This window comes from Elephas maximus, chromosome 1, assembly GCF_024166365.1.
Source record: "Elephas maximus indicus isolate mEleMax1 chromosome 1, mEleMax1 primary haplotype, whole genome shotgun sequence".
NCBI lineage: Eukaryota > Metazoa > Chordata > Mammalia > Proboscidea > Elephantidae > Elephas > Elephas maximus.
In genome coordinates, this window is record NC_064819.1 from 19,431,262 (window position 1) to 19,459,007 (window position 27,746).

Below are 27,746 nucleotides of genomic sequence, written 5' to 3' on the forward strand. Positions count from 1 at the left end.
GCATTGCTTTTACCTGTTCTATCACTGATTTATTCTCTATTCTGTGGTTAGGGTTACTCAAACTTCTCCAGGCAGAATGCAGCATTCTTGTCTTTGTCTCTTCTGTGTCTCCACAGAATTGTTAGACACATTGCTATTCGACCACCTATTGCATTTACTGTAATTATTTATATGTCTTTCCTACTCCTAGAGTGTAGCCCAACCTCTAGTTAGGTTGTAAAATAGATAGGTAATAAATATTTGGGAAAGAATGAGTGACTTAATATTATAAATGTTTATAGTTTTCATTTTCAAACACACAAGAATTTTTTTCCTCTGGTGTCCGTCCAGTAGTTCTAAGTGTGCCCCCACTTAAAACAAAACAAAAAACCCAAGACACTGTCAGCTTATTTGTTTGATTTTTCTTAAGAGAGGAGTTTGTCATTTTATGGTTATGACCAGACAGCTTATTTTAGGTAATAGAAAATAGTAAATAACAGATATTCAGATATGTATGGTTTGTCATGCTTTACGTTCTCTAAATATTTAAATTTACTTTTTTATTTGGGGCTTTAAATACTTTATCTCATTACCAAACATAAGAAAAAGGCATATAAAACAAGGGGCACTTTAAAAATCTTTTAAAGTTTGAATAATAGAGTGAATATTTGTTGCCTTTGCTTTTACTTAGAGCACCTAAAAGTTAAGATTCTAGTTCTCAAAACAGACTAGGCCTTGCAGCAGACATGCAGAAAAAGCTAGGGCTTCGTTAAGCAGAGTTATTTAGATTTTTCTTGGTCTGTTTCTGTTATTTTCTGGTCAGTGCTTTAAAATTAATCTTAAAATACAAAAAGCAGAGAATTCAGTGGGAAAAACATATTAAAAAGGCAGATATTCTGTAGCCTTTTGACAATATTAGCAGAGAATGAAGGGTTCTTGGATAAAAATTTCATTTCATGAGGTGGCTATATAATAAGAGAAAAAAATAACATGTTTGTTATAAAACCGTAGAATTGGGAGACGTCCCACAAAAGGCAAATCCCTTAATATGTTCATCTTTCAGTAAATTTAGTCTAATGAAAATATTTAAGATTCATTAACTTATTTAACAATATTTATTGAGTGCTTACCACATGCCGGGTAGGGAATATAGCTGGGAATAAGGAAAAGACCCAGATTTCACTATAGCTGGAGAAGATACAGATGAAGAAGAAAATATTAAAAAAAAAACCCCAAACCAAACCCATTGCTGTCGAGTTGATTCCGACTCATAGTGACCCTATAGGACAGAGTAGAACTGCCCCACAGAGTTTCCAGGGAGCACCTGGTAGATTCAAACTGCCGACCTTTTGGTTAGCAGCCGTAGCACTTAACCACTACGCCACCAGGGTTTCCCAAAAAATATAAGATAGTGATAAATGCTGTTAAGAAAATAAACAGGGTTGATGTGCTAGAGGACGCCTCTGGGGCTCCTTTAGACCTGGGTGAGGAGATGGTAAGCCAAATCTGGTTGATAAGAGATGGCTTGTGCCAGTCTTGGTGGAGGAGCATGACACAGAGAGAACAGCTAGTACAAGGGCCTTGAGGTGGGAGCAGTCTTGAGGTGTGGCTGGAGCACACGGAGAAAGGGGGAAAGCGGTAGAAGCTGTGTTAGAGTGGAAGGCAGGGGTCACATCACAGAGTGCTCTGTAGGCCACAGTAGGAAATTCTCATTTTATTCAGGTTTGATGGGAAGCCACTGGAGGGTTTCCAGGTGGAGGTAACATGATCTTATTTACATTTTTAAAAGCCCCCTCTGGTTGCTGTGTGGAGAATGGATTATAGGGAGTCAAGCTTGGAAGCAGAGAGACCAGTTCACAGACTATTGCAACAGTCCAGGAAAAATAGGATGGGGGTTGAGGGCAGCGTAAAAGATTTGAAAAATTGTTGTATTAAGGATGTATGTTGAAGGGTCTTGATGAGCAGTTAGATAGGAGGATGAGAAAGAGATGGAATTCCAAGAAGTTCAAATTTCAAAATAGTTCTGTCAGCCACAGTGTTACAATTTAAATGGCCAATTTTTCTTTGAAGTCAAAAATGGATGAGAATTTTATTAATGTGTTTGCAAAAAGAGGATCAAAGGATGAAAAAACTTGAACTTTGTTTTTATTTGCTCTTCTGGAAAGTGTTAAACTATAGAAATAAGGAAATTCTACAGCATTGAATTATGGATTTGTTTTTAAAATAATGCTTGAGTGATTAACCAACTGTATTTTCCCTCAGATTAATGTTCTTCAATCAAAAAGGAGATCAGAAATCCTAAAATCAGTAAGATATTTATTGAAATAATGTTTTCAATACTGTAATGTAAAAGAGCGTGCATATTTATTCAAGTGTTTAAAACTGCATCTAATATACGTGTATATATCTCAAGTTCATAATTACCCTGAACTTCGTACTGATCTTTATACTTAAGTCACTTAACTGCTTTGGTTTCCTCATGCTATAGCTCTTAATGTGCCTCCCACCTTTCAGTACACTCTGAGCTCCTTTCAGGCAGATTCTGTGCTGCTGTTTTTATCTTCTGTTGTCCTAATAAGATGCTTTACAGGTTGTAGATGCCCAGTGCTATCCGGGAAATAACCGGAAATGGTTGGTGTAAACCCGTCTGAGAATTTCGGGATTCGTTTTGAAAAGTTTAAAAATAAAATACTGTTACATTTAGGTTTTGAATTTCATCTCATTTGCATTTGCTTTTCAAAATATCCTGCTCAACCTCTTTCAGAGTAGTTATATTTTCCTGGATAATTTTATGTATCATTTGGGCATCTAAAATATTTGAGATTGAGGACTTAACGTGACTAGTATCCCTTGGAGAACTTTTCCTTGAGGGCTGATGGTGTATCAGCCTTTTGGCTTGTGCATTGCTGTACAGTTACAAAACAAACCGGGTGAAACTGGAGAACCACTTTTTTTTTCCCCTGAACGTCTGCACACATAGTGACGACCATTTTTTATTTGCCCATTTTTTGCCTTAAAGTTTAGAAGGAAGTGGGCAGGGAATGGTAGTGGTTTGATGTCTCAGTCTTTCATGTTTTGAGATTTCTGCTCTCTGAAGTTGTTCACTGAAGTCATTTTTCCCCCAAAGGCTATACTTAAATTGCTTTTGATCCTTGCCTCTCCCCCTAGCTTTTTTTTTGTGCGTGTTTATAATCACATATTACCCTATGAGGTAAGTACTTTGTACTTCATATTTTCAAAAAGATACTGTCGATCCTCCCCCTTTTCCCCAGATTGACATTAATGTATATTAATTGTAGAATATTAGAAAATAAAATGTATGAAGAAGAAAATAAAAACGACTTATAAATCCTAGTACCAGGGGAGAACCATTGTTAATATTTTGATTTGCATCTTCTAGCCTTTTTCTCTGTCTCTGTGTGAGTGTGTACGTAAAAATGTATGTGTAGCTTTTAAAATTACTTAAAAAGCAAATAAATAGGAATCATTCCTACATACTGTTTTATTAATTACATTTTTTACAACTACTGAAAAATCATTCTATATCATTAAATACTTTTTATTTAATGATGACTTTTGTGGCCTGGCACAATTCTACCATGTGAATATACTAGGGGTCAGCAAAGTCTTTTTGTAAAGGCCTACATAGTAAATATGTTAGGCTTTGCGGGCCATATAGTTTCTGTGTTAACTACCCAGCACTGCCCTTGTAGCGAGAAAGCAGCCATAGAGAATATGTAAATGAACACGACTCTTCCAATAAAATTTTATTTTGTGGGTACAGAAATTTGAACTCATATAATTTTCCTGTGTCATAAAACTATATCCTTTCCATTTTCTTTCACCCGTTTAAAAATGTAAAAGCCATTTGTTGTTTATAGACCATACAGAATTGCTGATGGGGTAGTAGTTGGCTGACCTCTGTAATATGCCATAAATTAACTTCACCTGTTAATAGATTTTTTAGTAATTTCCATGTTTTTTGGCGTTAAAAAATAGCATTGTGATGATCATCCCAATGGGTAGTCTGATTATTTCCTTAGAATAGACTCATAGATGAGGGATTACTTAGTCAAAGGGTTTAAACTTTCATTAATTATTAAAAATAATCATTAAAAATATTGTCAAATTTCAAGGTTATACTACTGTTTTCATCTCCACTAATGATGTGTGAGAGCGAACATTTTCCCACACTTTTACGTGTTACAGTTCCCTACCGCCCTACCCCCAGTTTGTTAGATAGAAAACATGATCTCGTTGTTCACATTTGTGTTTTGTTAATACAAATGAGTTCGAATATTTTGTTTTCCGTGTATATGTACACATATATATATTTACATATATATATCTTTTTGTTTCTTGTGTTGCCTATTTATGTCTTTAGTCTCTCTGAGTGTTCATCTTTTTCATGCTGGTTTGTAACATCTATATATTGAGACTATTAACCCTTGTCATAGGTATTTCCTAGTTTTATCATTTGTCTTTTAATGTGTTTATTATGTGTTGATATACAGGCATGTTTACATTTTTATGTAGTCATAGCTATTAATCTTTCTTTTTTTTTCCAATTCAGTGGTTTTTATTTTATTCACAAAGTTGGATAATCATTATCTAATTCCAGAACAATCTTTTTTTTTTGTGATTCTTGCATTTGTCTTTTCATTTTGGAAGAAAAAAATTTGGTGGGTTCTTGAGTATTAAGGTATTAAGGTATTTTAAATTTCAGAGAACTGAACATATGTCTCTTTTTGCTAAAAATAGCATGGATATTTGGAGGATTCTTTCAGTATTATGCATTTAATTATATAATTCCCTCATATGTAAAAATGTAACGGGCAAAAATAGGGTAATAGCTCTCATAAAATAAGCAAAATAGAGGAAAATGTGGGGAAAAATCAAGCTTTAAATTAATGATATTTTTAGAATGTCATTAATGAACATTGTAGAATAAATTTAAAGAGACTTGACTCATTTTAGTATCTTGAGAAAAGAAAAAAAGAGCTTTCCCTTCAGGTTGTACTTGTTGAATCTAGTAGGTTGTAATGTTTTGTCATTGTTTTTTTTTTTTTTTGAGAGCTTTATGTTTCCCTTCTTAACCTTTTTATGCCTTTTTTATGTTTCCCTTCTTAACCTTTTTATGCCTTATTTGTAATTTAAGGTTTGCCAGTGAGTTTGTTTGAAGGAGCACATAAATATTTCATAATATACCTAGGAAGATGGTGATGCTATTGAAAGTTTGATTATTTGAAATATTACTACATAAATTTTTATCATCTAGATATAGTCTAAACCACTAAAATTTTGGAAATTGTCACAATTTTAAACTACTGGGAAATTTCTTTTAAATAATAATTTACAAAAATTTTTTTAAATACTCTTAAGAAAAATGAGTCAGCTTGTTTAATTTTAAATTGGCTTGGTGCTTTGCTCTTTTGGAATGATTTTTAAGAGTTAAATAAGATGCAGGATTTTAAATTTCAGAATATTTCTTGAGAAATAGATTGTAAAATGAGAATTTTTTTCCCCTATTAGATGTTATCTTTTATGTATGCCCATTTGGCCTTCTTTCATCAAGGATATGATCTATTTAGTGAACTTGGGCCCTACATGAAGGATCTTGGTGCACAGGTAATCTTGGTTCTTCTTGATTGGTATTATATACGGATCCCTGTATTTTTAAAAATAAAGTAAGCGTATTGGGAGATTTGACATTTCATTTATTTAATGAAGAACTTTGATTCTATAGCATATTTGTGTATAGGTTAAATGTATAACCAAAAAGTGAAATTAAAGGAAAAAGTAACTTTATTTTGTGGATAGTATATAAAAGTACTGAAAAGGAAAATTTAAAAATAAAATGTCTATAATATATAGAGCTGAATTTATTTTTAATTTCTTACATTTGGACGATTGAGTTAATCCCCTAATTAGTTTTCCATTTGAGTTGTTGTTCCTTTTTATTAAAAAAAAAAAAAAAATTATGTTTCAGCATTGGAATAAATAAAATTTTAGAATGTTAAAATTATAGAGCAGGAGAAAGATGTGGCAGTCTGCTTCCATAAAGATTTACAGCCTTAGGAACCTTGGGGTGGTTCTACTCTGTCCTGTTGCGTTGCTGTGAGTTGGAATCCACTGGAGGGCAGTGGGTTTGGTTTTAGTTTGTGTAAGGCTACAGAAGTCCTGGGAGCTTTGGGGGTGTGTGTGTTTGCATATGTATCTAGTGTATATATATGTATATGGTATGTGTGTATATATATATATATATATATATATGTGCTCTGGGGACATTGTCCTTTGTTGATTGGTGACCCTTCTGGGTTTAATAGTGTAAATATTTAGGTGATTTTTTTTTTTTCAAGATGGTTCAGGCTACTTGCTGAGGGGAGGGGATTAAAGTTGAAAGACAAGAGTTTGGCGAAATGGGTAAAAAGTAAACATGGAATGGGAACAGGAGTCTCTGATCAGAGCATGTGTGTGTGTGTCTTGGGATGGTGTTGGGGAGGGGTGGCACACAGGGCCTATGCCATGAATTACATGCAGACCTGCCTCCACAGAAGTTAATCTATTAGAATTAAACCAACAAGTCACCTGGGTATTAATCTCTGTGTCTAATCTCTGTGCACTGAGTGCCTTAGTGACCTGACTCTGGGTATAGTTAGGATTAGATTTGTTTGCAAGTGAAAGAAAACTTAAAATGGGAGTATCTTCAACAAGATTTTTATTTCTCCTGTGTAAAGCCAAAGCCCTGGTGTGGTGGTCACTTGATCAGCAGTGACCCAGGTTTATTCTATTTTTTGCTTCTACCTCATGGTTCAAATTGGCTGCTCAAGCTCTAGCCATCATACCTAAATTCCAGCTATCAGGAAGAGGAAAGAAAGACACACTCCCTTGCATGAGGGCATTTGTTGGAGTTTGCACATACACTTCAGTGTACATCCCAATGGTCAGTGCTTAGCCACAAGGTCACACTAGCTGCAAGGAAATCTGGGCAATGTAGACTTGATGCCAGGTAGCCAGGTGACCTGTTAGAGTTTGGTTGTTCTGTTAAGGGAAAAGGAGAGCATGGATATTGGGGAGCAACTACCACATAGGGGAGAGTTGAGGTATTGTAGGCACATGCAGACAGGGCATCTAATGTAGATCTTCCTCATTTCTAGGCACCCCTTGCATCCTATCAAACATTAGATTGCAACCCTCATCTCACATTAAGTATCATTATACACAATGTAAGATGAATTGTGGTTGACTTGTTGAAGTAATTGTTTATTTTAGTGGATAATATGACTTTATTTGGGGTGTCACGCATGGTGTCTCAGAGGAAAGCTGAGATGTGAAGGATGGAGGATTAGCAAACTGTGTGTGTGGAATATAACAGAGGAAGCTGGATAAACTGATCAGGAACCAGTTTCACATAGGACCTTGTGAACTACTTACAGGAGTTTAGATTTTATCTTAAGAGCTCTGAGAGGCCATTGACAGTTTTAAGCTAGAGAATGACGTGATCACATTTATAGTTTACGAAGATAACTTTGTGAAGAACACATTGGGTAGAGCCTAAATTAGAATGTGAGAGAATAGTTAGGATATTCTTCTAGTAGTTTAGTTAGGAGATAGTGGCATCTGGAACTGGGGTCATAATAATAGGGATGGGGAGAAATAGGTAGACTTGAGGGATATTTAAGGTATAATCAGTTTTAGGGTAGAAGGATATATTGGCCTTGGGAGAGTTAATAGATACCTCAAAATTATGGAGGTATAAAAAATAAAAAAAAATGTAGGTACCTGGGCACTATGCCTAAAAATTTTGATTCTGTAAGTTTACTGGTGGAGAGTAAGAAGAGAAGATGACATGGGACTGGGCTCTAAGAAGCACCAACTTTGAAGGGATGGCTAGGGAAGAGAGGCTTCATGAGGCATGAGGACATAGATGAGAAAGGATATGGAAAACCAGGAGACTGATATCACAGGCCAAGGTAAGAGTCTCTCAGAAAGCTTTTCAGTTTCAAATACTGAAAAGAAGGTCAAATAAACGTACAACTGAGAAATATCTATTGGGTTTAGCAACAGGAAGGCTGTCTGTGACATCCGTGAGAGTTGCTGTTTCAGTGAAGTGTGAGCCCAGACAACAGGGGCTGAATTAGAGTGGGTGGGTGAATCTAAAATAGGCAAGTGGAGAACAGAGAATATAGGCAACCTTTTCAAGAAGTTTTGCTGTGAGGGTAAGAAAGAAAAAGTAGTAGCTAGAGAGGAATACAGGTCGGAGGGGTCGTTTATTTAAGACAGAGCTGATTTGAACACATGTAGAATAGGTGGGAATGGGCCAGTTTGAGAGGGAGAATTTGAAAAAGATAAAGGGAAGGGCTGATATCTGAGGTGATACGAGGGAATAGATTTCAGAACACAGGCAGAGAAGGAGGGTACCTAGCTAGTTACAGGAGCCTATTGAACTCTCAGTGTCTAACACTGATACAAACATGGGGCATATCCTGCTGTGCTCCAGACTGTTCCTGATGCAGCTCCCAGCATCTAGAAGACTGTACTATTCTCTGACGGCCTTCACATCTCAACATATTGAAAGATATTTCTTTGCCTTCCTGCCCCAACAGAAAACCAAAACAAAATCCATTGCTGTTGAGTCAATTCCGACATAGCAACTCTATAGGACAGAGTAGAATTGCCCTATAGGGTTTCCAAAGAGTGGCTGGTGGATTTGAGCTGCCGACCTTTTGGTTAGCAGCCAAGCTCTTAACCACTGCACCACCAGGGCCTCAGTGCCCCAACAGAAAGAAGGGAATTTCCCCTCTTTCTGGGCAGTAGAGTTGGGGTGGGGATACAGCAGAGAAATTTACTACCGGTTTGATAGGCAGGAAACCATCACTTGCATTGCAGTACTCATGTGTAAGGTACTCACATGCAGGTTTGTACATATTAGTTTCTGTTTGGGGGGGCTGCCTTGTAGTGCACTTTAGTCTGAATGAATGAATAATATGTATAATCCATTCAATTAGAGGCTTTAAAAACCATGGTGTAATGTTTATCCTACTGATTCTTTATAAGCAGTTATTGGGGACACACATCTTTCTGGTGCAGCATATACCAGCATTGTCTGTAAAATCAGTGTTACATGTCACTAAGGTCGCATGTATTAGGTGGTTGAGTAGGGTAGTATAGTTGCCATCTAAATTTAATATTTATTATAATAACGATAGTTCTGTTCAATGTGGTGTTTTCTTTTGGTTCTTTAATGCTATTCAGTAACATTAAGATTCTGTGACCAGAACTATTCACCTGTAGGAAAAAAAAAAAAATCATGTGTGATAGAGAGTGAATAAAGGATGAAGTAGTTTTTTAAGAAGACTTTTTCCAGTGTAGTTTGCAAAGGATAAACATTTGGGCATTTAATACTTTCTCCATATTCCTGCTGATATTTACATTTTTGTTCATTTCATTTATCAAACCTGTAGTAATCAGTTAGAGGTGATGGAAGTTCAAAGAAGAAAACAAGACATATATCACAGTCTAGAGGAGGAGACCCGCATAATGCGCTATCTAAAGCCAAACCCAACCCAGTGCTGTCGAGTCGATTCTGACTCATAGCGACCCTATAGGACAGAGTAGAACTGGCCCGTACAGTTTCCAAGGAGTGCCTGGCAGATTTGAACTGCCAACCCTTTGGTTAGCAGTCGTAGCACTTAACCACTACGCCACCAGGGTTTCTAGCATAGCCAAATGTTTACTGTTGCAGCAAATAAGGGCTCAGGAAGCTAGTGCGTTTCTCGTCACATAATACATGTGATACATGTATATGGTACAGCAAATACTTCTTTTCTGAAATGAAAATCATCTTTTCTGAAGGAAAGGAGCAAAAAGGAAATGGGGATTTTTTTCATTAAATTTTTTAAGGTTTTTAAAAAGAAAGTACTTGTATCTTAGAAACTGGTGGTTTTATACCTTGATCTCAGAGTGATTTTTATTCTGTTATTATTTTCGCTGTTTCTTTTATCTAGTAAATTAAATTTTGATTGTAACGTTAGGAAGCCAACTTGAGAACCTGAAGCAACTTGAGTGATGGATGGGAAGTATCTGAGAGCTGGCAGCACTTGCTTAGCTGCTACCTTTTGCTCTTTGGCAAAGAATCACCAGTATCTCTTGTTGCTGTCTTTGACCGTGACTGCCAGAGTTTGCCGGCTGGATCAGCAGGCAGCTTTCCTTATTCAGGGACTGAACCTGCCATCACTGTGGTGCTTGTGCTTGGCTTCACGGCTGTCCTTAGAAATACTTCCCTTAGGGAGAGATAGACCTTTCCATAGAGGATTTAATACCAGCAAAAAATACGAACTTCCACCTTAAAGTACTAACCAGAATGTCTTTTAAAGTAAACTTAAATTGACTAGCCCCTTGCTATGCCTGTATGTGAAATGATTTGGGAATATGATTTTTAAAAATAATCATGCGTTTTTTTCTTTGACTTTTAAGTCTGTGCAATTGTTTTCCCTTTTCCCCTTTTTGCAGTTGGATCAGTTGGTTGTGGATGCAGCAAAGGAGAAAAGAGAGATGGAGCAAAAACATTCCACCATTCAACAAAAGGTACCTGAGGGAGAAGCTCAAAGGAGGCTAACCCTCTTTGAGGAAATCGTTTGAGGATTGGTTTCAGCAAGGCACCGTTGTGTTGAAACAAATCCTTTATTTGTTGCTTTAGTAATTAAATTGTGCAGCTAAATTCCTCCTCTTTTTGTGAAAAGTGCGATATTTTTCAGATGTTAAGGTATGCATTTTATTATTCTTTTGTATCAAATATATCTGAAAGCCATGCTCTTGAACCAGTAAAACATCAGCCTCTTAGGGCACTAAGTTAAAAGTGACCCTTAGTGAAAATTTAAAAACACTATTCCTAGTTTTAGCTAAGATACCATCAACCCTTGTAAAAAAGGATGTCTGTATGCTCATGCATGCGAGTACTTTGGGGTCCGTGTGTGAGTTTGCTATTACTGGCTTTATAGTTGCTGTCACTCTAAGGCACCCTGCCTGCCACGTGGTGCTGAAACTTCACTGGCATTTCATAATTTGCCTAAGCCTAGGTAAGCTAATACTTGAAAAATATGTTTTAAAAAATGAGCACTTAAATTTTAAACCAGTTTTTATTTTTGCACACTAGAAGATTTGAGGATGATAGACCCAAAACTCAACCTAATAATTTTGTGTATGGTCAGTGATTTTTTTATGTAGTAATCTGAGAATAAGAGCTTTGTAATAACACAGGCAAATGTAATAACACAAGTATTGACAAGATGCCTTCTGGCATTGCTTTAAGAAATTCTTCTCTCGTGGTATTGAGCAATCAAGTCAAGTATTTTTATGGCTTTTTTTAGAATTTAAAATTCCAGTAAACTAGATCTGATACAGAAGATATGTCAGTGACAGTAATGAAAGGGAAGCTGGTAATAGAAGTAAGGAGACTTTTTTTCATGTTGGATTATTAGTACTCAAGGAGAAAAAGTACTAAAAAAGGGTAATTTTCTATCAGATCATCTTTAGTTACTTCTGAGTTACAGTCCTGTGAGACTAACTCCATGTTTTGTTTTGTTGAAGTAAAGTTAGATTCACTTTGTTTGCTTAACTTGTCTAATGACATGGCCATTGAAAGACTGTTAAAAATTTGAGGCCGGTCATTTCTAATTAAAATGAAAGACCATGATATTTGTAGGAATAGGTGAATATTTGCTTATTGAATTTTAAAATGAATATTATACATCTTTTAACTTTTTTTTTCTATTCTGTAACATGTGAAGGATTGATTTTAGGTTCAGTGGGATACTCAAAGTCCGAAACATATATAGATTATTAAATCTAAGAATAACTTCTCTGATTTTAAATAGTACTCACTTAAATGTTTTCCTTCTAAAGAAAGTAATGTTATTTTTGTGCATTCTGAATACTTAACCTTTTTTCTGCCCTTGAATGCTGGCACAGGCTGCATTACAGGTAAAAACAAAAATCCAGTCATCTAAAAATTAAGGGAAGATGGCTAATGTAGTTATTTGAGTTTTTCAAGAATTACTGATTAATTAAGAAACACTGACATTATGAATATCTTTGTGCATACCTTTTGGATATGTACCCACATTTCTGACTGCTGGGTCACAAGGGTTTAGAAATGTTCAGCATTAGTAGATAACATTAAATTGTTTACAGAGTGTTAGACCATTCTTGGCAGCATTGTGCAAGAATTCCTGTTGCTCCACCTCATCCCAATGTATTGTGAGAGTTTTTAATTTTTGCCAGTGTGGTAGGTGTATATTGATATTTCATTGTGGTTTTAATTGACACTTCTTTAATGACACTGCTTCCTATGTGTATTTAATCTTTAATTGGGTTTTTGTGTATGGTGTGAGTTAGAGCTCCAGTTTCCTTTTTTTTTTTTCACATTGGTAGCCAGTTGATCCATAACCAATTATTAGAAGTCTATTCTTTCCCCAGTTATCCGCGGTGTCTCCTCTGTTCTACGTGACATTTTTGTACATGTGAGTTCTGTTTCAAGCTCTCTATTCTGCTTCATTGGTCTTTAGGTCCAGTTGTGCCAATACTATGCTGTCTTAGTTATCACAGATTTATAGTAAATTTTGATAACTGATAAAGTGAAGAGTTTTCTTCCTTAAAAGTGGTTTGCCCAGTATTGGCTCTTTGAATCTCTGTGTAAGTTTTAGGAGCAGCTTTTCAGGTCCCATAAAAGTAGCTTTTGAGATTTTTATTGAGGTTGCATTGGATTTATGAATCAATTTGGGAGACAATTGATATCATTTTTGCTTTCTTGCTGATTAGGAACCTCAACATAATCTTGAAAGGAAGTGGTAACAATGGGCCTTGTCTTGTTTGCAATTTTAAAGGGAAAGCTTCTATTAGATTCCTGTCCAATCTTGGTTTTGCCTACTATTCCCTGGGCCCCACACCAGAGCTCAAGTTTCCCTGATGAGGCCAATGTCCTGAAGGTGAACTCTGGCTTCAGTGCTCTGCTGACCTCTTAGGCTTCCCATTTCCACTAAATCTATTGCTTTTGAGTATTCCTTTCTAGGAGCCCTGGTGGTGCAGTGGTTAAGCATTTGGCTGATAACCAAAAGGTCAGCAATTTGAATCTACCAGCTGCTCCTTAGAACTCTTATGGGGCAGTTCTACTCTGTCATATAGGTTTACTTGACGGAATTGACTTGATGGCAGTGAGTTTGGTTTTGGTTTATTCCTTCCTAACTTCTCAGCTCATGAATTCATTTAAAGAGATTTCAATACTATATTAGTTGCTTTCATTATAAAATCATATAATCTGTCACTATCTCTAAGTATTATAAAATATTAATTGATATTAATATTAATTAAATTGAAGACAGTTCATCTCAAGAAGTGTATCTGAAAATTAGAAAATACTTGTGTTGCACTTTCAAAGAAGTCTTATGTTTCAGTAGCGTCAAGGTTATTAAAAAAACTGCTGATTCTACAAATGAAACCTTTATAATGTTGCCAAACTCAGTTGTATCTATTGGCGACTTAATCCTGTCTACATAATTAAGTAAATTATAACTTCAAATAAATTTCAGATGAAGGAGTTAAGTTTTCCTGATTTTTTCTTTTCTCAGAGAAAAAATAAGAAATGTAGCTATTTGTTTACAGATTCTACTTTATTTGATTATTTTGAATTAGCATATGTTTTTTATGGTTAAATTTTGAAAGATGTCAGGGAAGGTTTTTTCAGTTCTGAATTCAGACTGTTTCCTTTTCCCGTCTTAACGGATTCTTGGATTCAGAGGTGACCCTCACTCCACCTCTCCTCGGAGGTGACCCTCACTCCACCCCTCCTCGGAGGTGACCCTCACTCCACCTCGCCTCGGAGGTAACCCTTATCCCACCTCCCCTCTGGTACCAGACCCTCACATCCCAGCATTCTCAGCAGGTGGCAACCCAGCCAGCCTCTGCTAAAATGTTTCTTGTGACCAGATGTTCACTGTTGCCCAATAGGATAGCATCCTGATTTTGATCATTGTTAAAAAAAATCATTGTTACAGAAGTAATTTTGGAAGTCCTTGGACTGATTTTTAGGGTTTTTTTATTTGGAGGTAGCACCAACCTTGCGGTTTTGTTCTAATTACTTTGGAAGTTAATCAGAAAATAATTTAAATATAGGATTTCTGATTTCCAAACTTCATGAATCTTTGGAGGAGAATCGAAAGTTTGAATTGCGCTCAAGCGCGTGGGCAGTTAGAGGAAGACTGTGAATGAGTGTGAGCCCTCATAAACAGATGATCTCAACATGCGCACCTCAAACTGTGGACTAGGGTTCTCCTCTGCCAAACTGTATTTTGTTATAGGGAAAAAACACTGTGGAGCCTTCATCCTATTTATGAACTCTGTTCCCTTCCAGACAGTGGAGTTATTAGTCCTACCAGATTAAAAAATTACTGTGGTAGTTCTACTCTGTCCTATACGGTCGCTATGAGTTGGTAGTAATGAATTTAGAAAATAGTGGTAGATTTTAGTAATCCCACTTAAATGTACTTACATGCCGTTTTGGAGACCTGGTGGTGTAGTGGTTAAGAGCTCAGCTGCTAACTAAAAGGTCGGCAGTTCGAATCCACCAGCTGCTCCTTGAAAACCTTACGGGGCAGTTCTGCTCTGTTCTGTAGAGTTGCTATGAGTTGAAACTGACTTGAAGGCAGTGGGTTTGGTTTTGATTTTATATGCCCTTTTGGAAGTCCCTGGGTGGTGCAGATGGTTAATGTACTTGGCTGCTAACAGAAAGGCTGGCAGTTTGTGTTCACCCAGAGGCACCTCAGAAGAAAATCCTGGCAATCCACTTTCGAAAAACCAACCGTTGAAACCTTGCGGAACACAGGACTGCTCTTACGTGGGGTTTCCTTGAGTCAGAACTGACTCCACAGCAACTTGTAATTTTTTTTAATGCCATTTTAAAATGAAAATATCTATAAACGTAACATGCTTTATAATATTTAGTGGTTCCTTTTGTCTATTTGTATGTATATTCCTTTGTGGTTTTAATCCGAGTGTATATAAAATTATTATTTTTTATAGTGTATTCTATATAATCTTTAATGTTTTTACATCATCGTCATGAGAATTGCTTAGTCCATTGAATTTAAAACACTTTAATATGTTGAAGAATTCTTCTACTATTGAACATTTAGGCCTCTGCCCTTTCTTATGAATATGTTGTGATAACTATCTTACTGCAAAGATTTTCTTCCTTTTGAACTATTTCCCTAGGATATGTATGTTGGTGAGTCACATCAAACGAATATTTTTGTGTTATTTTGTCTAGGATTTCTCCAGTGATGATTCTAAGTTAGAATATAATGTAGACGCTGCGAATGGCATTGTGATGGAAGGGTATCTGTTCAAACGAGCCAGCAATGCCTTCAAAACTTGGAACAGGTAATATATTTTATGACCTGGCCTTGATCTTTCTATGTTTGTGATTTTCTGACTTTCCATAGGATATGGCAACTCTTTCCTTCGTAATCCCCTGAATTCTCAGTTGACAGTACTTTGGGGAACCCAGTCCGCTGAAGATGCCTGTCTAGGAAAAGGAGCCCTTAGAAACGGGTGAAAAAGGACAACACTAATTCTAAATTCTAAAATTTGAGCAAGGTTTAAATGAGGAAGCCAGTAAGAATTTTTATAATGCTTGGTCATATATGACTAAGTCATTATAATAAATAAATTTATGCGACCTTCCTCCCATATTTGTTATAAAATAGACTTAATTGCATGTTATGTATTGAATATAATGGATCAGTAGGACAAGTGAGCTTTTTTTCTTTCTTTTGGTTTCTCCCCTATCTGATGTTTATGCATTCTTTTACATGGTGTCTGAATCTTTAAGCAAGGCGATCCTGATCTTTTCAGCCTTGCAGTAACTTCAGTTAATCAGGATGTTTAGGAAATGGCAATTTTTTAGTGTGTGAAGTGCATGGCTGCTAGGTACTCATTTATTCTAAGCTTGATGACAACCAAGAACTTTGCATTCTTTTTACTAAAATGGTTTTTAAAAAATATATAAATCCAGTGAACGTTTATTGAAAGAATGCCTTAAATGTTTTGTTGTATTTCCCTGTATGTTTTAAACATACCACAGTGAAGTAATTTCAGACGTTAAGGCATCGAAAAGAAGGTTGGGTTATCTCGGAATCATCCTTCTGAATATCAGTGATTAACCTTTTTGTTCAGGGATGCCTCTCTTTTTGGGGGGGGGGGGAAATGGTCAGAACAATTGTAGTAACTGAATTTAGTATTTGGGTTCTGATTAATTGATTTAATATTATATATTGGTTGGAATGTTTGGATTTCATTTGTTAAACAGGATGTGAATTCACATAATGATAGGGAAGGTGTCACTTTAAAAATGGACGTTAACAAAATAAATAGAATTTTCTTGTTGAGTTTAATTTAGTATACCTTCTTGTTAATTTAAATGGAAGTGTTCCTGCTTTATTGACGTGGTTTCCTAGTGCGCTTATTTAAATTTCTTGGCCATAAGAAAAAAAAAAAATTCACTGACATTTGTAAATGTCGGTGATTATTGATCATTTTCCTAGCATTTGATATTTTAGTGGTACATGATTTTTCATATTTGAAATGATTTTTCACTACCCTAGAGTGGATATGGAAAGCCTGGTGGTATAGTGGTTAAGTGCTACGGCTTCTAACCAAAAGATAGGCAGTTCAGACCCACCAGGCGCTCCTTGGAAACTCTATGGGGCAGTTCTACTCTGTCCTGTAGGGTTGCTGTGAGTTAGGATCAAATGGACAGCAATGGGTTTGGTTTTTTGTTTTTTTTTAGAGTGGATATAAACTGGAAAGAGTAATCATTATATTTTATATCAAGCTTTTTTGAGTTATGTAGAACTTTTTTTTATATATATCACGTGACTGCATGAGGACCTACTAATATGGTCTGGTTGGTAAAATAGACATTGTTTTTATGTGAAAATGAGAAATGAAGACAGTAATTTTAAGCCTCCCGTGGCAGATTTCCCTAGTCAGAGTAGGAAAGTAAAAGAGAGTATGATTGGGCAAAAAGTGTGATTGGTGAATCTTTATAGTAAATAAAGGTTACCCAACCCGTATGTTACATGATCTTAGAATTGAATTAACCTCAGATTTCAAAGCAACATACTTAAAGTTTAACACAGTGAAAATACAGTGAATCCGTAGAAACTGTACCACTGTGTTGAGAAGCAATGAAGTGAGCTTCCACGGACTACTCCTGTGAGAAGTGACCTCAGGCATCAGGCTGAAGCTCAGCGAGCGTTAGTGGAGAATTCTGTTGCCATTGAGGGCAGGAGAGGAAAATTAATTCTGATTTAAGCATACACCTATTTTTATTATTTGTTTTATGAATTCTTGCCATAGATATTAATATGCAACTAAAGTCAAGCTGTGGTAGCACGGTGGTTAAGAGCTCAGCTGCTAACCAAAAGGTTGGCGGTTCGGATCTACCAGCCCTTCCTCAGAAACCCTGTGGGTCAGTTCTGCCCTGTCCTGTAGGGTCACTATGACTTGGGATGGACTTGATGGCAATGGATTTAGGTTTTTTTGGTTTAAAGTCAAGTAAGGAATAACTTAAGTTCTCAACGTGTAGACATGCTACTATTTTCAAAGTGAAAAAGGCACGAGACTGGTTTTAAAGGCAATGCCATCTATATGTAGTGGAGTGGCAGTTATTGATTAGAATCATAGATGATTAAAATAAGAAAGGGCCTTAACACCATTCTAGTTCAGCATCCTAATTTTGAATAAAGAAATGGAGGTACAGAGAGATTACATTGCTTATTCGGGGTCACAGCTGGGGTTTATGACAATAAAAAAAAATTGGGGCACAAAACCTGAAACTCCCAAGCCTTACACAGTGGCCTTTTGACATTTTAATACTGTTATGATGTTCCAAATAATTTGTATTTTGATAAAAAGTTCGGCAACTTCATTTAAAAAAAAAAAAATTTCACTATTAAAAAAAAAACTTTCATTTGCATTATTAGGAAGAAAAGCATGGATAGCAAATAAATTTCATTTTCGTATGCCTTTAAAGAAGGCTTTGATTAAAACACCTAGTGAAAAGTGGACTTATAAAAAATATAGCATATAAATGTTATCTGAAACTTTCTTCAAAAAGCAGAAGTCAAAACCCTGCAACTTAAGTTTTAAAATTTTTTAGGTTTTAGTATAGAAACTGTGGCGTCACCAGGGGTCAGAATCGACTTGACAGCAACTTTTTTTTTTTTTTTAAATGAAAGGGAAAAGAAAAGAGTTATCTATAAAATGTTATTTAGAATTTTCCTCTGCGTTTCAATTCTTAAAATGTACAATATATATAATTTCTTACATGAGGCTTATCAAAAACCTCATTTCAGGAAACACTTGTAAATAGTTTCTCTTTACCCACGTATGAATTTTGAGTCTGCCCTACTTCTCTAATTAGTTCTCTGTCCAGCTTGATTTAACGTATTCTGCTGGCCTCTGGGTGAAGGACTGGGGATTTGTCATGGTATTTGTGTCTTAACTTTAGAAATTCGGGAATCCAGCTACCCAAATACAGAGATTTTTCTGTTTAATGATTTTTTTTCATTGTTTTTGGATTTGTTTTAGGGAACATTTTGTTGTTGTAGACACTATACGGTACCAGCCATTTAATGACAGATTTGCTTTATCTATAGTTTTATGGAATTATGCCATATAATATTTTCAAAAGCAACTTTTAAAAAATACCCCCTTCCTGAATGCCGTCTTGGGCGTTGGAAGTGTTCTAAGTCTCACTTTGGCTGACCGATCCGTGATTATCCACATATGGGAAAGTTCATCAAGTTTTACACTGAAGACTGGTGTCTTAACTTTCCTGATGTGAATTTTATACTTCAATAAAATGGAAAATATGACAAAAAAAAAAAAAGAAAATCTTTCTGAGGAAAATATGAATGTGACTAGGAATTGCTAGAAAGTTTTAAAATCTCACCTGCATACTTCATAAATTATATTTTGAAAGCATCATTCTTTAATCTGAATTTTAACTGGATATGTCATATTTTATGTGACGTGACTGGAATAGCATAAGGAGTGAAACATTTTCTGTCTTGTGTGGGCGGTTGAGTTTATTTCTGATTGGTTTCAGATTTCTAGTTTGTGGTGTCTCTTAAGGTTTTATATATATGTTTTTTGGAAGACACATGAGGTCTATCAAAATAATCATTCCTTATCAGGTCATCTTCTTGCTGTGGCAGCTTCTCTTCAGCTCAGACCAGTGCTAGATGGATTATTAGAACCTGTGTTTCTATTTTGCTTTTCATAATAAGTTCAGAAAAGATGAAAAATCAGGGAAAAAACAAGTGAATATTAACATAATTTATTTGGTAAAAAGCTGGTAAAACTAACAAAGAAGCTGAATCATTATCCAGTCTGTGCTGAACGAGAAAATATTAGCTAAAAACAGAAAATGTATTACAGGTATTTTTTAAAGCAAGGTAGTTGTACATGCTGCTAGTATGGATAGAAATGTTTGATATTTTATTTGCTTTTCATTTTAAAATAAGTGTATATATGGATTAAGGATGAACCATAGCTATGTGTGGCCTTAGAGTTTCTCTGCTATCATTTGGTAAAAAAGGGTGGGGTGATAGGTTTATTTGGCCAGTACTATTTCATGATTTTTGAAATTCTTAATTAGTGATCCCTCTTTCCTTATAAAAAGTTTTTATTTGTCTCAGGTTTATATAGATGTACGTGCAGTGATTATTTCCCTTAATTTTTTAGGAGCAGCTTATTAAGATGAGGAGAGATACTAGCTATGTTCTATAGCTATGACCATAGAGGCAGAAAATAATAGCGGAGGTCTGCCCAAGCATGCAAAGCCCCACCGTAATGTTCCATGGTGTAATTCTTGAAGAATATTTGTGAAAAATCAGCGTTTGAGATTCCTGAGTCGAAATTTATTGCATAAATGCATATATGTATAATATGTAAATAAAATTCAACAAGTAGTTTTGACTATTAGATTATGAGCTTAAGCTTGTTCCTTTTAATTCTTGCTTTTATTTTTATATCATGCTAGTCCTTTGCTTATTTTGCACATTTGCGTTTTCATTCTTTTACCACCTTTCCCTTATGTTTTAATCCTGCCCCATTTTTTTACATGACAGGAAAAAGCCCGATCATATCAGGTACCAAATGGCTTCCTTCCCCTCACCACCCCCCCCACCCTACTCCAGTTTTCTCTTTGGCACGAGAAAGCTCATAATTAATCTGCATTTCAGTTGGATTACTTGCAATGGATAGAAAGTCTCTTTGGAGTTTAAATTGGGAAGAAAATGTCAATATTTTATTTGAGGACTGCCATTATACCCTTTTTAATTGCCCGTCACCTCAGTTGTTTAAATCTAGAAAAGAACGTATGATATGTTCATAGTTATCCAGAGAAGATATGAATATTTTTGTATCTTTTTTAAAAGGAAATAAGCTAGGAAATGTAAAAAAAAAAAAAAGTAAACGATAACTAGTCTCTGTAGTAATAAACATATTAGTTATGTTCAGAAGAAACATCAGTTCCTAGATTTTCTTTGTTTTACCATTTTTTTCCCCCTGCGAAAAATTAAATTGAATTCGAAATAAAGGAAGATAAGATTTTAAGCTTTTAGTTTTGTTAAACGTTCACTTATTCAGCACTGCTCTGAATATGTGCACAAAACCCTCATCTGTATAGTTCATGATAAACCTTGTACAGATTTGAATTTTCACTTATACCTTGATTCTTTACTTTAACTGCAGCTCTGGGATTAGTGTTCAAACAGGATAAAAGATAGTTTTTTAATACATGTTTATATAAATATTCCCTCCCCACCCCCCAAGTTTTGTCATCAGGAAGCTCTTATTGGTATGTAAAAACCAGTATTTTTTTTTAATAATAAGTAAAGTATACCCAATTTTAGCCTGAAGTCTTCATTCTATCAAGTTATTTCAATTTGGGATAGATATGAAATGTTCCTTATTTTTTTTACTGAAGCAAGAAATTTTCCTTTCTAGAAAGCTGTGTTTTATTTTGGCTTTGTGGTCAGTTTATTAATCTTGTAAGATAGACTACGATTGTCATCCCAATGCTTTCCTTGGATCGAATTACTTTTCCTGGTACCTTCAAATTCCAGGTACCAGTACATTTTCTCTTTCCCGTAGACTATGAACTATTTATGAGTCTCATTTTTCTTTTTATTAGAACTGTTAATACCTAGCATTGTTTTTTAGGAACAATTAAAGATTATGTTCCATTTTACTTAACTGCTTGATTAAAGTCTCAATCATAGTTAAATGAATACAGCTAGCTCTTTTTTTTTTTTTAAATGGCAGTGGAGGGGAGATAATGTCATAAGACACACAGAGCATAGTACTTCAAAATTCTTTTCTACCTAGGATATTATATGACTTTTTTCTCTTAGGAGACATTGTCAAATAAATATAAATTTATATTGAAATTAATTTATCTTTCCTGAGTATGGCACCCTGGTGGCACAGTGGTTAAGAGCTCAGCTGTTAACCAAAAGGTCGACAGTTCAAATCCACCAGCTGCTCCTGGGAAACCCTATGGGGTAGTTCTGCTCTCCCATAGGGTCACTATGAGTTGGAATCGACTCAGCAACAACGGGTCATGGATTTTCCTGAGTGTAAAAAAGTGATGATGTGAGAAAGTCACCCAGAAGCAGATAGATGGCAGGAGAAGGGTGTTTCAGAAATACAGGTAATCTGCAAAGTTAGTAATTAGAGAGAAAGGTCTTTGACAAAGAACATGTCTATCTAGTATTTTATTATTACTTGTAGTAGATGCTGGCTAAGATGCAGCAGGTCAAAAGAAATTCCTTTTCTGAAGACCTCAGAAGCATGAAAAGTTTACATGATTACATAGGTGCTTCTCCACTGTGCATTAAAAAAAACTTGAAAATTTTCATCAAATTATATGATTATTATAATTTGATAAAATACTTATGAATTTTTATGTAGTTCACCCTAGTTCAAATGATTGTAAAAAACCCACTTTAATCATTATCAGAGATTTTGTCCATTGCATGTCATCCCACGTGGCAGGGCTGCACCATTTTGTTTGTTTGTAGGTATTTCCTTTAACATGTCTAACCAACTATGTGTCCCAAAGCAAAACACCCAGAAGTTCTTCCTTTTCTAGCCTGCGTCTTGATGGTTTGCACTTAGAGACACTCCACCTGGCTTTGTCCAGGTGCTTATTTAACAAATCTTTATTTTAATGGTAAAGGTGATACTTTTTTAAGTGACAGCAAAAACTAATAGTCTGTCTAGAAAATGATTTAAAAATGAAAAAGCACCTCCTAGTTATTGTCTCAGCTTTGGAGAGTTAACTTCATTTTTTAAAATAGAAATTCTGAGTCTGTAAATATGTATTTCTAGTGCTTTATATCAGTATCAATGAAAAGGTAGAATCTCTATCTGCTAATAGATTAATAACTAATGTTTACCATAGAAATCATCTCACATGAAACTAATTTTAAAATAATGACCCAATTATCATTTTACCTTTCATGCTTGGTGAGAATTTTTGCTTTTATGAATGGCTTTTGGCTGTGGATTTTTTAAAAGTCTTTAGGTCCGTTTACTGTTTTTTTTTTTAAACAAATCAGAATTAGTAAATATGCCATCCATAGCTTAGCTTTTCTTCTAAAGAAGATTTTAAGTAAATTGTCTAATAATTTATAATAATCAACGGAAGAGTATAAATAGTTGGGTGAACCATCTGTAGTGATAACTTTGATTATTCTGCCTAGAAGTATTTTATGTGAAAGTAAGGCCAAGTTAATTGGTGATTATCTTCTCTTTGATTTCTGTTCTAAAAGGATTATTTAGTTTCCTTTTTTGTTTAACAAATAAGTACATGATGACTTACCTGAAGAAAGGATGAAAGTAGCACACCACTTTTTTCATATGTTTTACTGTGTGTAAATGGATATTTTTATTAATGATATAAATTGATTTCTCCTTTATAATAAAAGCAATTATTTCAAGGGAAAGATTTCAGTTATTTTCGAGGAACCTCAAAACACTATAGATTTTTGCTTTAAAACTGTTATTACTTGGTGATAGCCTAAAGGGTAACAAATTTTATTAGGAAATAAATTTATGCCATTAAACAAATAAAAATATAGGAATTTATTTTCTTAATCTGGTTTAAAATGCTTGCTCTTTACCTCCACTACATCTCTTATATTGACATCGATTTATATAAAGGAAAGCAAAACAATGCACTTGTCAAATGTAGTTAACCACAAACTGATATCCAGTACTTTCCCAAATACTTCATTTTTAGCAGCAACTGAAATTATGTTTATGAGAACTTAATCTATTTTATATTTGTTTAGACGCTGGTTTTCAATACAGAACAATCAATTGGTTTACCAGAAAAAGTTTAAGGTAGGTGTTTTGTTAAGTAATCCAGTGAAAACCCTAGTGAGCCCCAAATTTCATTTCTTTACCAGTTTGCCCTGTAAGATACAAGTTCACAAATACTCATTTGTGCAAAAGCAGTGCTTATGTTTGGCCACAGGTAAGTGAACTCTAGAGTGAAAAGTGAGGAACCCTGGTGGCACAGTGGTTAAGTGCTTGGCTGCTAACTGGATGGTCAGTGGTACGAACCCACCAGCAGCTCTATGGGAGAAAAGACTTGGTGATCTGCTCCTGTAAAGATTACAGCCTAGGAAATCCTGTAGGGCAGTTCTACTGTGTCATAGAGGGTCATTTTGAGTTGGAATTAATGCAACAAAAACAAGAGTAAAAAGGATCAACATTTGATCCTTAGCAGCAGAGTGAATTATGAATTCCTAGTTTTGAATGGATTTTTCTGTGTCCCAGAATTATTACTTCTGTTTCTTTATATGTTTTTCTGTCTAACTGTGTGATAGAAGTAACGCTGACATTTCATAGTGCTACTTGAGGCTGAAGGGGAATAAGCCTTTTAAGAAGTATCATGTTAGGGTCAAAGTTGATACTATGGGAAAGTTAAAACTGATGTTAAATTATAAATGTAAGTAATTTAAATAGAAACGTCTAAATTTGTTAATGTTTTTACGTGTTTTGTTTTTCCCAACCTTATTTTAAGAGTAGTTTCTTAGCACTGCTGTAACAAAAATACCAGAAGTGGGTGGTTTTTAAAGAACAGAAATTTATTTTCTCACAGTTTAGGAAGGTAGAAGTCCGAATTCAGGGCACTTGCTCTAGGCGAAGCCTCCCTCTTTGGGGGAAGATCGTTTTCAGTTTGTGTAGGCCCAGCACTCGTTGGTAGTCTCCATATGGCATAGATACTTTCTTGTTTGTGCTTATTTGCTTCTGTGCCTAAGTTTCTCTTTTATGTCTCACAAGTGATTGGTTTAGGATGCACCCTACATTGATAGGGCCGCATTAAGATAACAAAGAAAACCCTATTCCCAAATGGGGTAACAGCCACAGGTATAGGGGTTAGGATTTGCAACACACATTTTTTGGGGACACAATTCAGTCCATAACAAAGAGTAAGAAAGTTTTATTCATTAGAAAAGCACATGATGTGAAAGTGTTAAAAGTAATTAGGAAAAAAAATAGTTCTTTGATGACTTGATTTTCACCTAGTTAGCCATTATGAATGATCTATTCAGCTGTAATTTTCAAATATTCACTTGTGAGATGACACAATATGAAATTTTACTTGCTAGGTTCTACTGAGGCAGCCTTCTTCCTCCTGAGTCCTTAGTGTAACTAATTATTTCATGGTTTCTTCTACTCTGATAAACTTGATTTTGAATTTATATTTTTATTAAGTAGTAGAACATGATAAAAGCATTCTCATTTTCTTAAGTATTTCCAGGAGGGTATATAGCCTCATTTTTCCTAAGAGTAATTTAAAATTGATTTGTTAAAGGCTCCTTTTTGGGAGGAAAGTAGTTCTTATTATGTGTGCGTGAGGATTAACAGTAATGGATAGGAAGGTAAGTGGAAGGATGTTAACAGGAAGCTAATATTCATTGAGCATCTACTAAGTAGCAAGTGTTGGGCTAAGCTCTTAACATGAACTATTTAATCCTTATGCAACAATTTCATGAGGCAAATACAATTACTCACAGGATAGAATTACCTTTATTGGTCACATCTGTGGTTGCAGACCTTTATCTGTAATCAAATATAGAATATAAACATTTGAAAGTAGACCATTTCTTCCAAGTAATGTTTTTAAAGGTGTAATTGTTGGTAGTAGTATTTAAAACCTAAGTTGGTAAGTCTGGGAATTTTGTTTCCTTTTTGTAGGATAACCCCACAGTGGTAGTTGAAGATCTCAGGCTCTGCACAGTGAAACATTGTGAAGACATAGAACGAAGATTTTGCTTTGAGGTGGTCTCTCCAACAAAGTGAGTGGCTTTAAAGAATGTGAGAGTTGTTATGTTTCTATAGATTATCCGGGAGAACTCCCCAGAGCAGAGAAAGGTGTGCCTTTGACTCATGATTATCAGAGCTAAAGAAGATAAAAGTGTTTTTAAAATCAATTTTAATAGTTAATTATTAAAGATATTACAGTCATATACTTATGTAACTTCTGCCTTATATACCATATTCTTTAAAATTCAGTAGAGATTACTGATAATGCCGATATGAAAACTTTTTTAGCTGTCCCAATAATGAACTGAAATCATACGTCAGTTTCCTTGAGAACTATAATTTCATGTTTTAAAAAGCTACCCAATAGAAAAAATTAGGGTTATGTTTATCTGGTGAATTTAAGAATTTATTTTTAATTTAATGCACGGGAATGGACGACTGGTTTTCATTAGATAATTTGTCTTAATGGTACCTTAATTTCTTCATGAGCATATTTTGCCCTAAAGATAGATGAAATAAAACCTGTTTTCAACAGAAATTATTATTTTTTTTAATTAGAAAAATATTAAATAACAAAGAAGACAAATTTAAAGCTTTTTTTTTTTTTTATTGGTTATTTTAATGTCTGAGAAAACAATACGTTATTTCTTTTTAGAAGTTGTATGCTCCAGGCAGATTCTGAAAAGCTACGCCAGGCGTGGATTAAGGCTGTTCAGACCAGTATTGCCACTGCTTATCGAGATAAGAGCGATGAATCAGAGGTGAGTAAACAGCACTGCAGTACCAAATAGTATGTTGCCGGTATTAGTTTTGAAAGTCTGGGTTCATTCTCTTGATTTTTACCTGTAATCTTAATATCTGAATATGTGTTCCAGATTGGTGTGAGCCATTCTGATGTTAGCGTTTTCCCCAACAGTAGTTTATATTTTAGTTAATAACAAAATAATTTGTTTTACTTCCTTTTTTTTTTATTGTGCTTTAAGTGAAAGTTTACAATTCAAGTCAGTTTCTCATACAAAAACTGATTCGCACATTGTTCTATGACCCTAGTTGCTCTCCCTACAATGTGACAGCACACTCCTCTCCACCCTGTATTTCCTGTGTCCATTCAGCCAGCTCCTGTCCCCCTCTGCCTTCTCATCTCACCTTGAGACAGAAGCTGCCTATATAGTCTCATGTGTCTACTTAAGCCAAGAAGCTCACTCCTCACCAGTATCGTTTTATGTCTTATAGTCCAGCCTAATCTTTGCCTGAGGAGTTGGCTTCAGGAATGCTTTTAGTTCTGGGCTAACAGAGAGTCCAGGGGAATGACCTCTGGGTTCCCTCCAGTCTGAGTCAGAACATTAAGCCTGGTCTTTTTACTAGAATTTGAGGTCTCCTTCCCACTTTTCTCGTACTCCATCAGGGATTCTGTGTTGTGTTTCCTGTCAGGGCAGTCATTGATGGTAGCCAGGCACCATCTAGTTCTTCCAGTCTCAGGCTGATGGAGTTTATGTGGTCCTTTCTTTCTTTTGGGCTCTTATTTTCCTTGTGTCTTTGGTATTCTTCATTCTCCTTTGCTCCAGGTGGACTGAGACCAATTGATGCATCTTAGATGGCTGCTTGCTAGCTTTTAAGACCCGAGACGTCACTCACCGAAGTGGGATGCAGAACATTTTCTTAATACACTTTGTTATGCCAGTTGACCTAGATGTCCTCTGAAACCATGGTCCCCAGACCCCCTCCCCTGCTACTCTGTCCCTCAGAGTGTTTGTATTCAGGAAACTTCTTAGCTTTTGGGTTAGTCCAGTTGTGCTGACTTCCCCTGTATTGTGTGTTGTCCTTCCCTTCGCCTAAAATAATGAATGTTAAGGATGTGAAATAATGAAATAACGAACGTGGAAAGTATTTAAAATTAAAACTGAGTAAAAAGCAAAAAAGGAGAGAGCAACATTGCTTCTTAGCTGAAGACTCCCTGGAGAAGATAAACTTGATATGGAATCTTTGGGTCATGTCTAGCTTCAGCTTCCTAAAGAGTTTACAGACTCTTTGGGGCAAGATCATGAGTAAGACTTGATAATGGAACACACCACTCTTGAAGCATCTGATGTGACCGTGGAATGGACCTAGTGATAAATAGCTGTCAGGCATGTGGTTGGCAGAATGGGTTGCTCTATATGTTGTGTCCCGAAGCCTATCTTGGCCAGCTTTCAGCTCCCAGCAGTAGATCAAATCAGAATCGTTTCCAGTAGGAGATAAGAGTACTCAACTGATCAAGCGGCAAGGCATAGAGAGGAGTGTAGAAATTTCATCAGTGGCCAAGTTCACCTGGACATTGTTGGGTACATATGATGGGAACATTGGCAAAGGGCATCTTGTGA

General features: G+C 35.5%; 1 protein-coding gene across 4 annotated transcripts in view; it reads left to right on the plus strand.

The window, feature by feature from the left end:
- Positions 1-27,746, plus strand: part of ACAP2 (ArfGAP with coiled-coil, ankyrin repeat and PH domains 2) — a 152,271-nt gene that overhangs the window by 86,895 nt on the left and 37,630 nt on the right. For all 4 annotated transcript variants that reach the window (XR_007516713.1, XM_049879864.1, XM_049879855.1 and 1 more), the window contains exons 7-13: positions 2,242-2,286; positions 5,512-5,607; positions 10,492-10,566; positions 15,302-15,414; positions 23,403-23,454; positions 25,318-25,418; positions 26,042-26,147. Coding sequence is in view for 3 of the 4 variants with exons in the window: in XM_049879864.1 (XP_049735821.1) it covers positions 2,242-2,286; positions 5,512-5,607; positions 10,492-10,566; positions 15,302-15,414; positions 23,403-23,454; positions 25,318-25,418; positions 26,042-26,147 (588 nt within the window). In the remaining variant the exon portion in view is untranslated. The remainder of the gene's footprint in view (positions 1-2,241; positions 2,287-5,511; positions 5,608-10,491; positions 10,567-15,301; positions 15,415-23,402; positions 23,455-25,317; positions 25,419-26,041; positions 26,148-27,746) is intronic.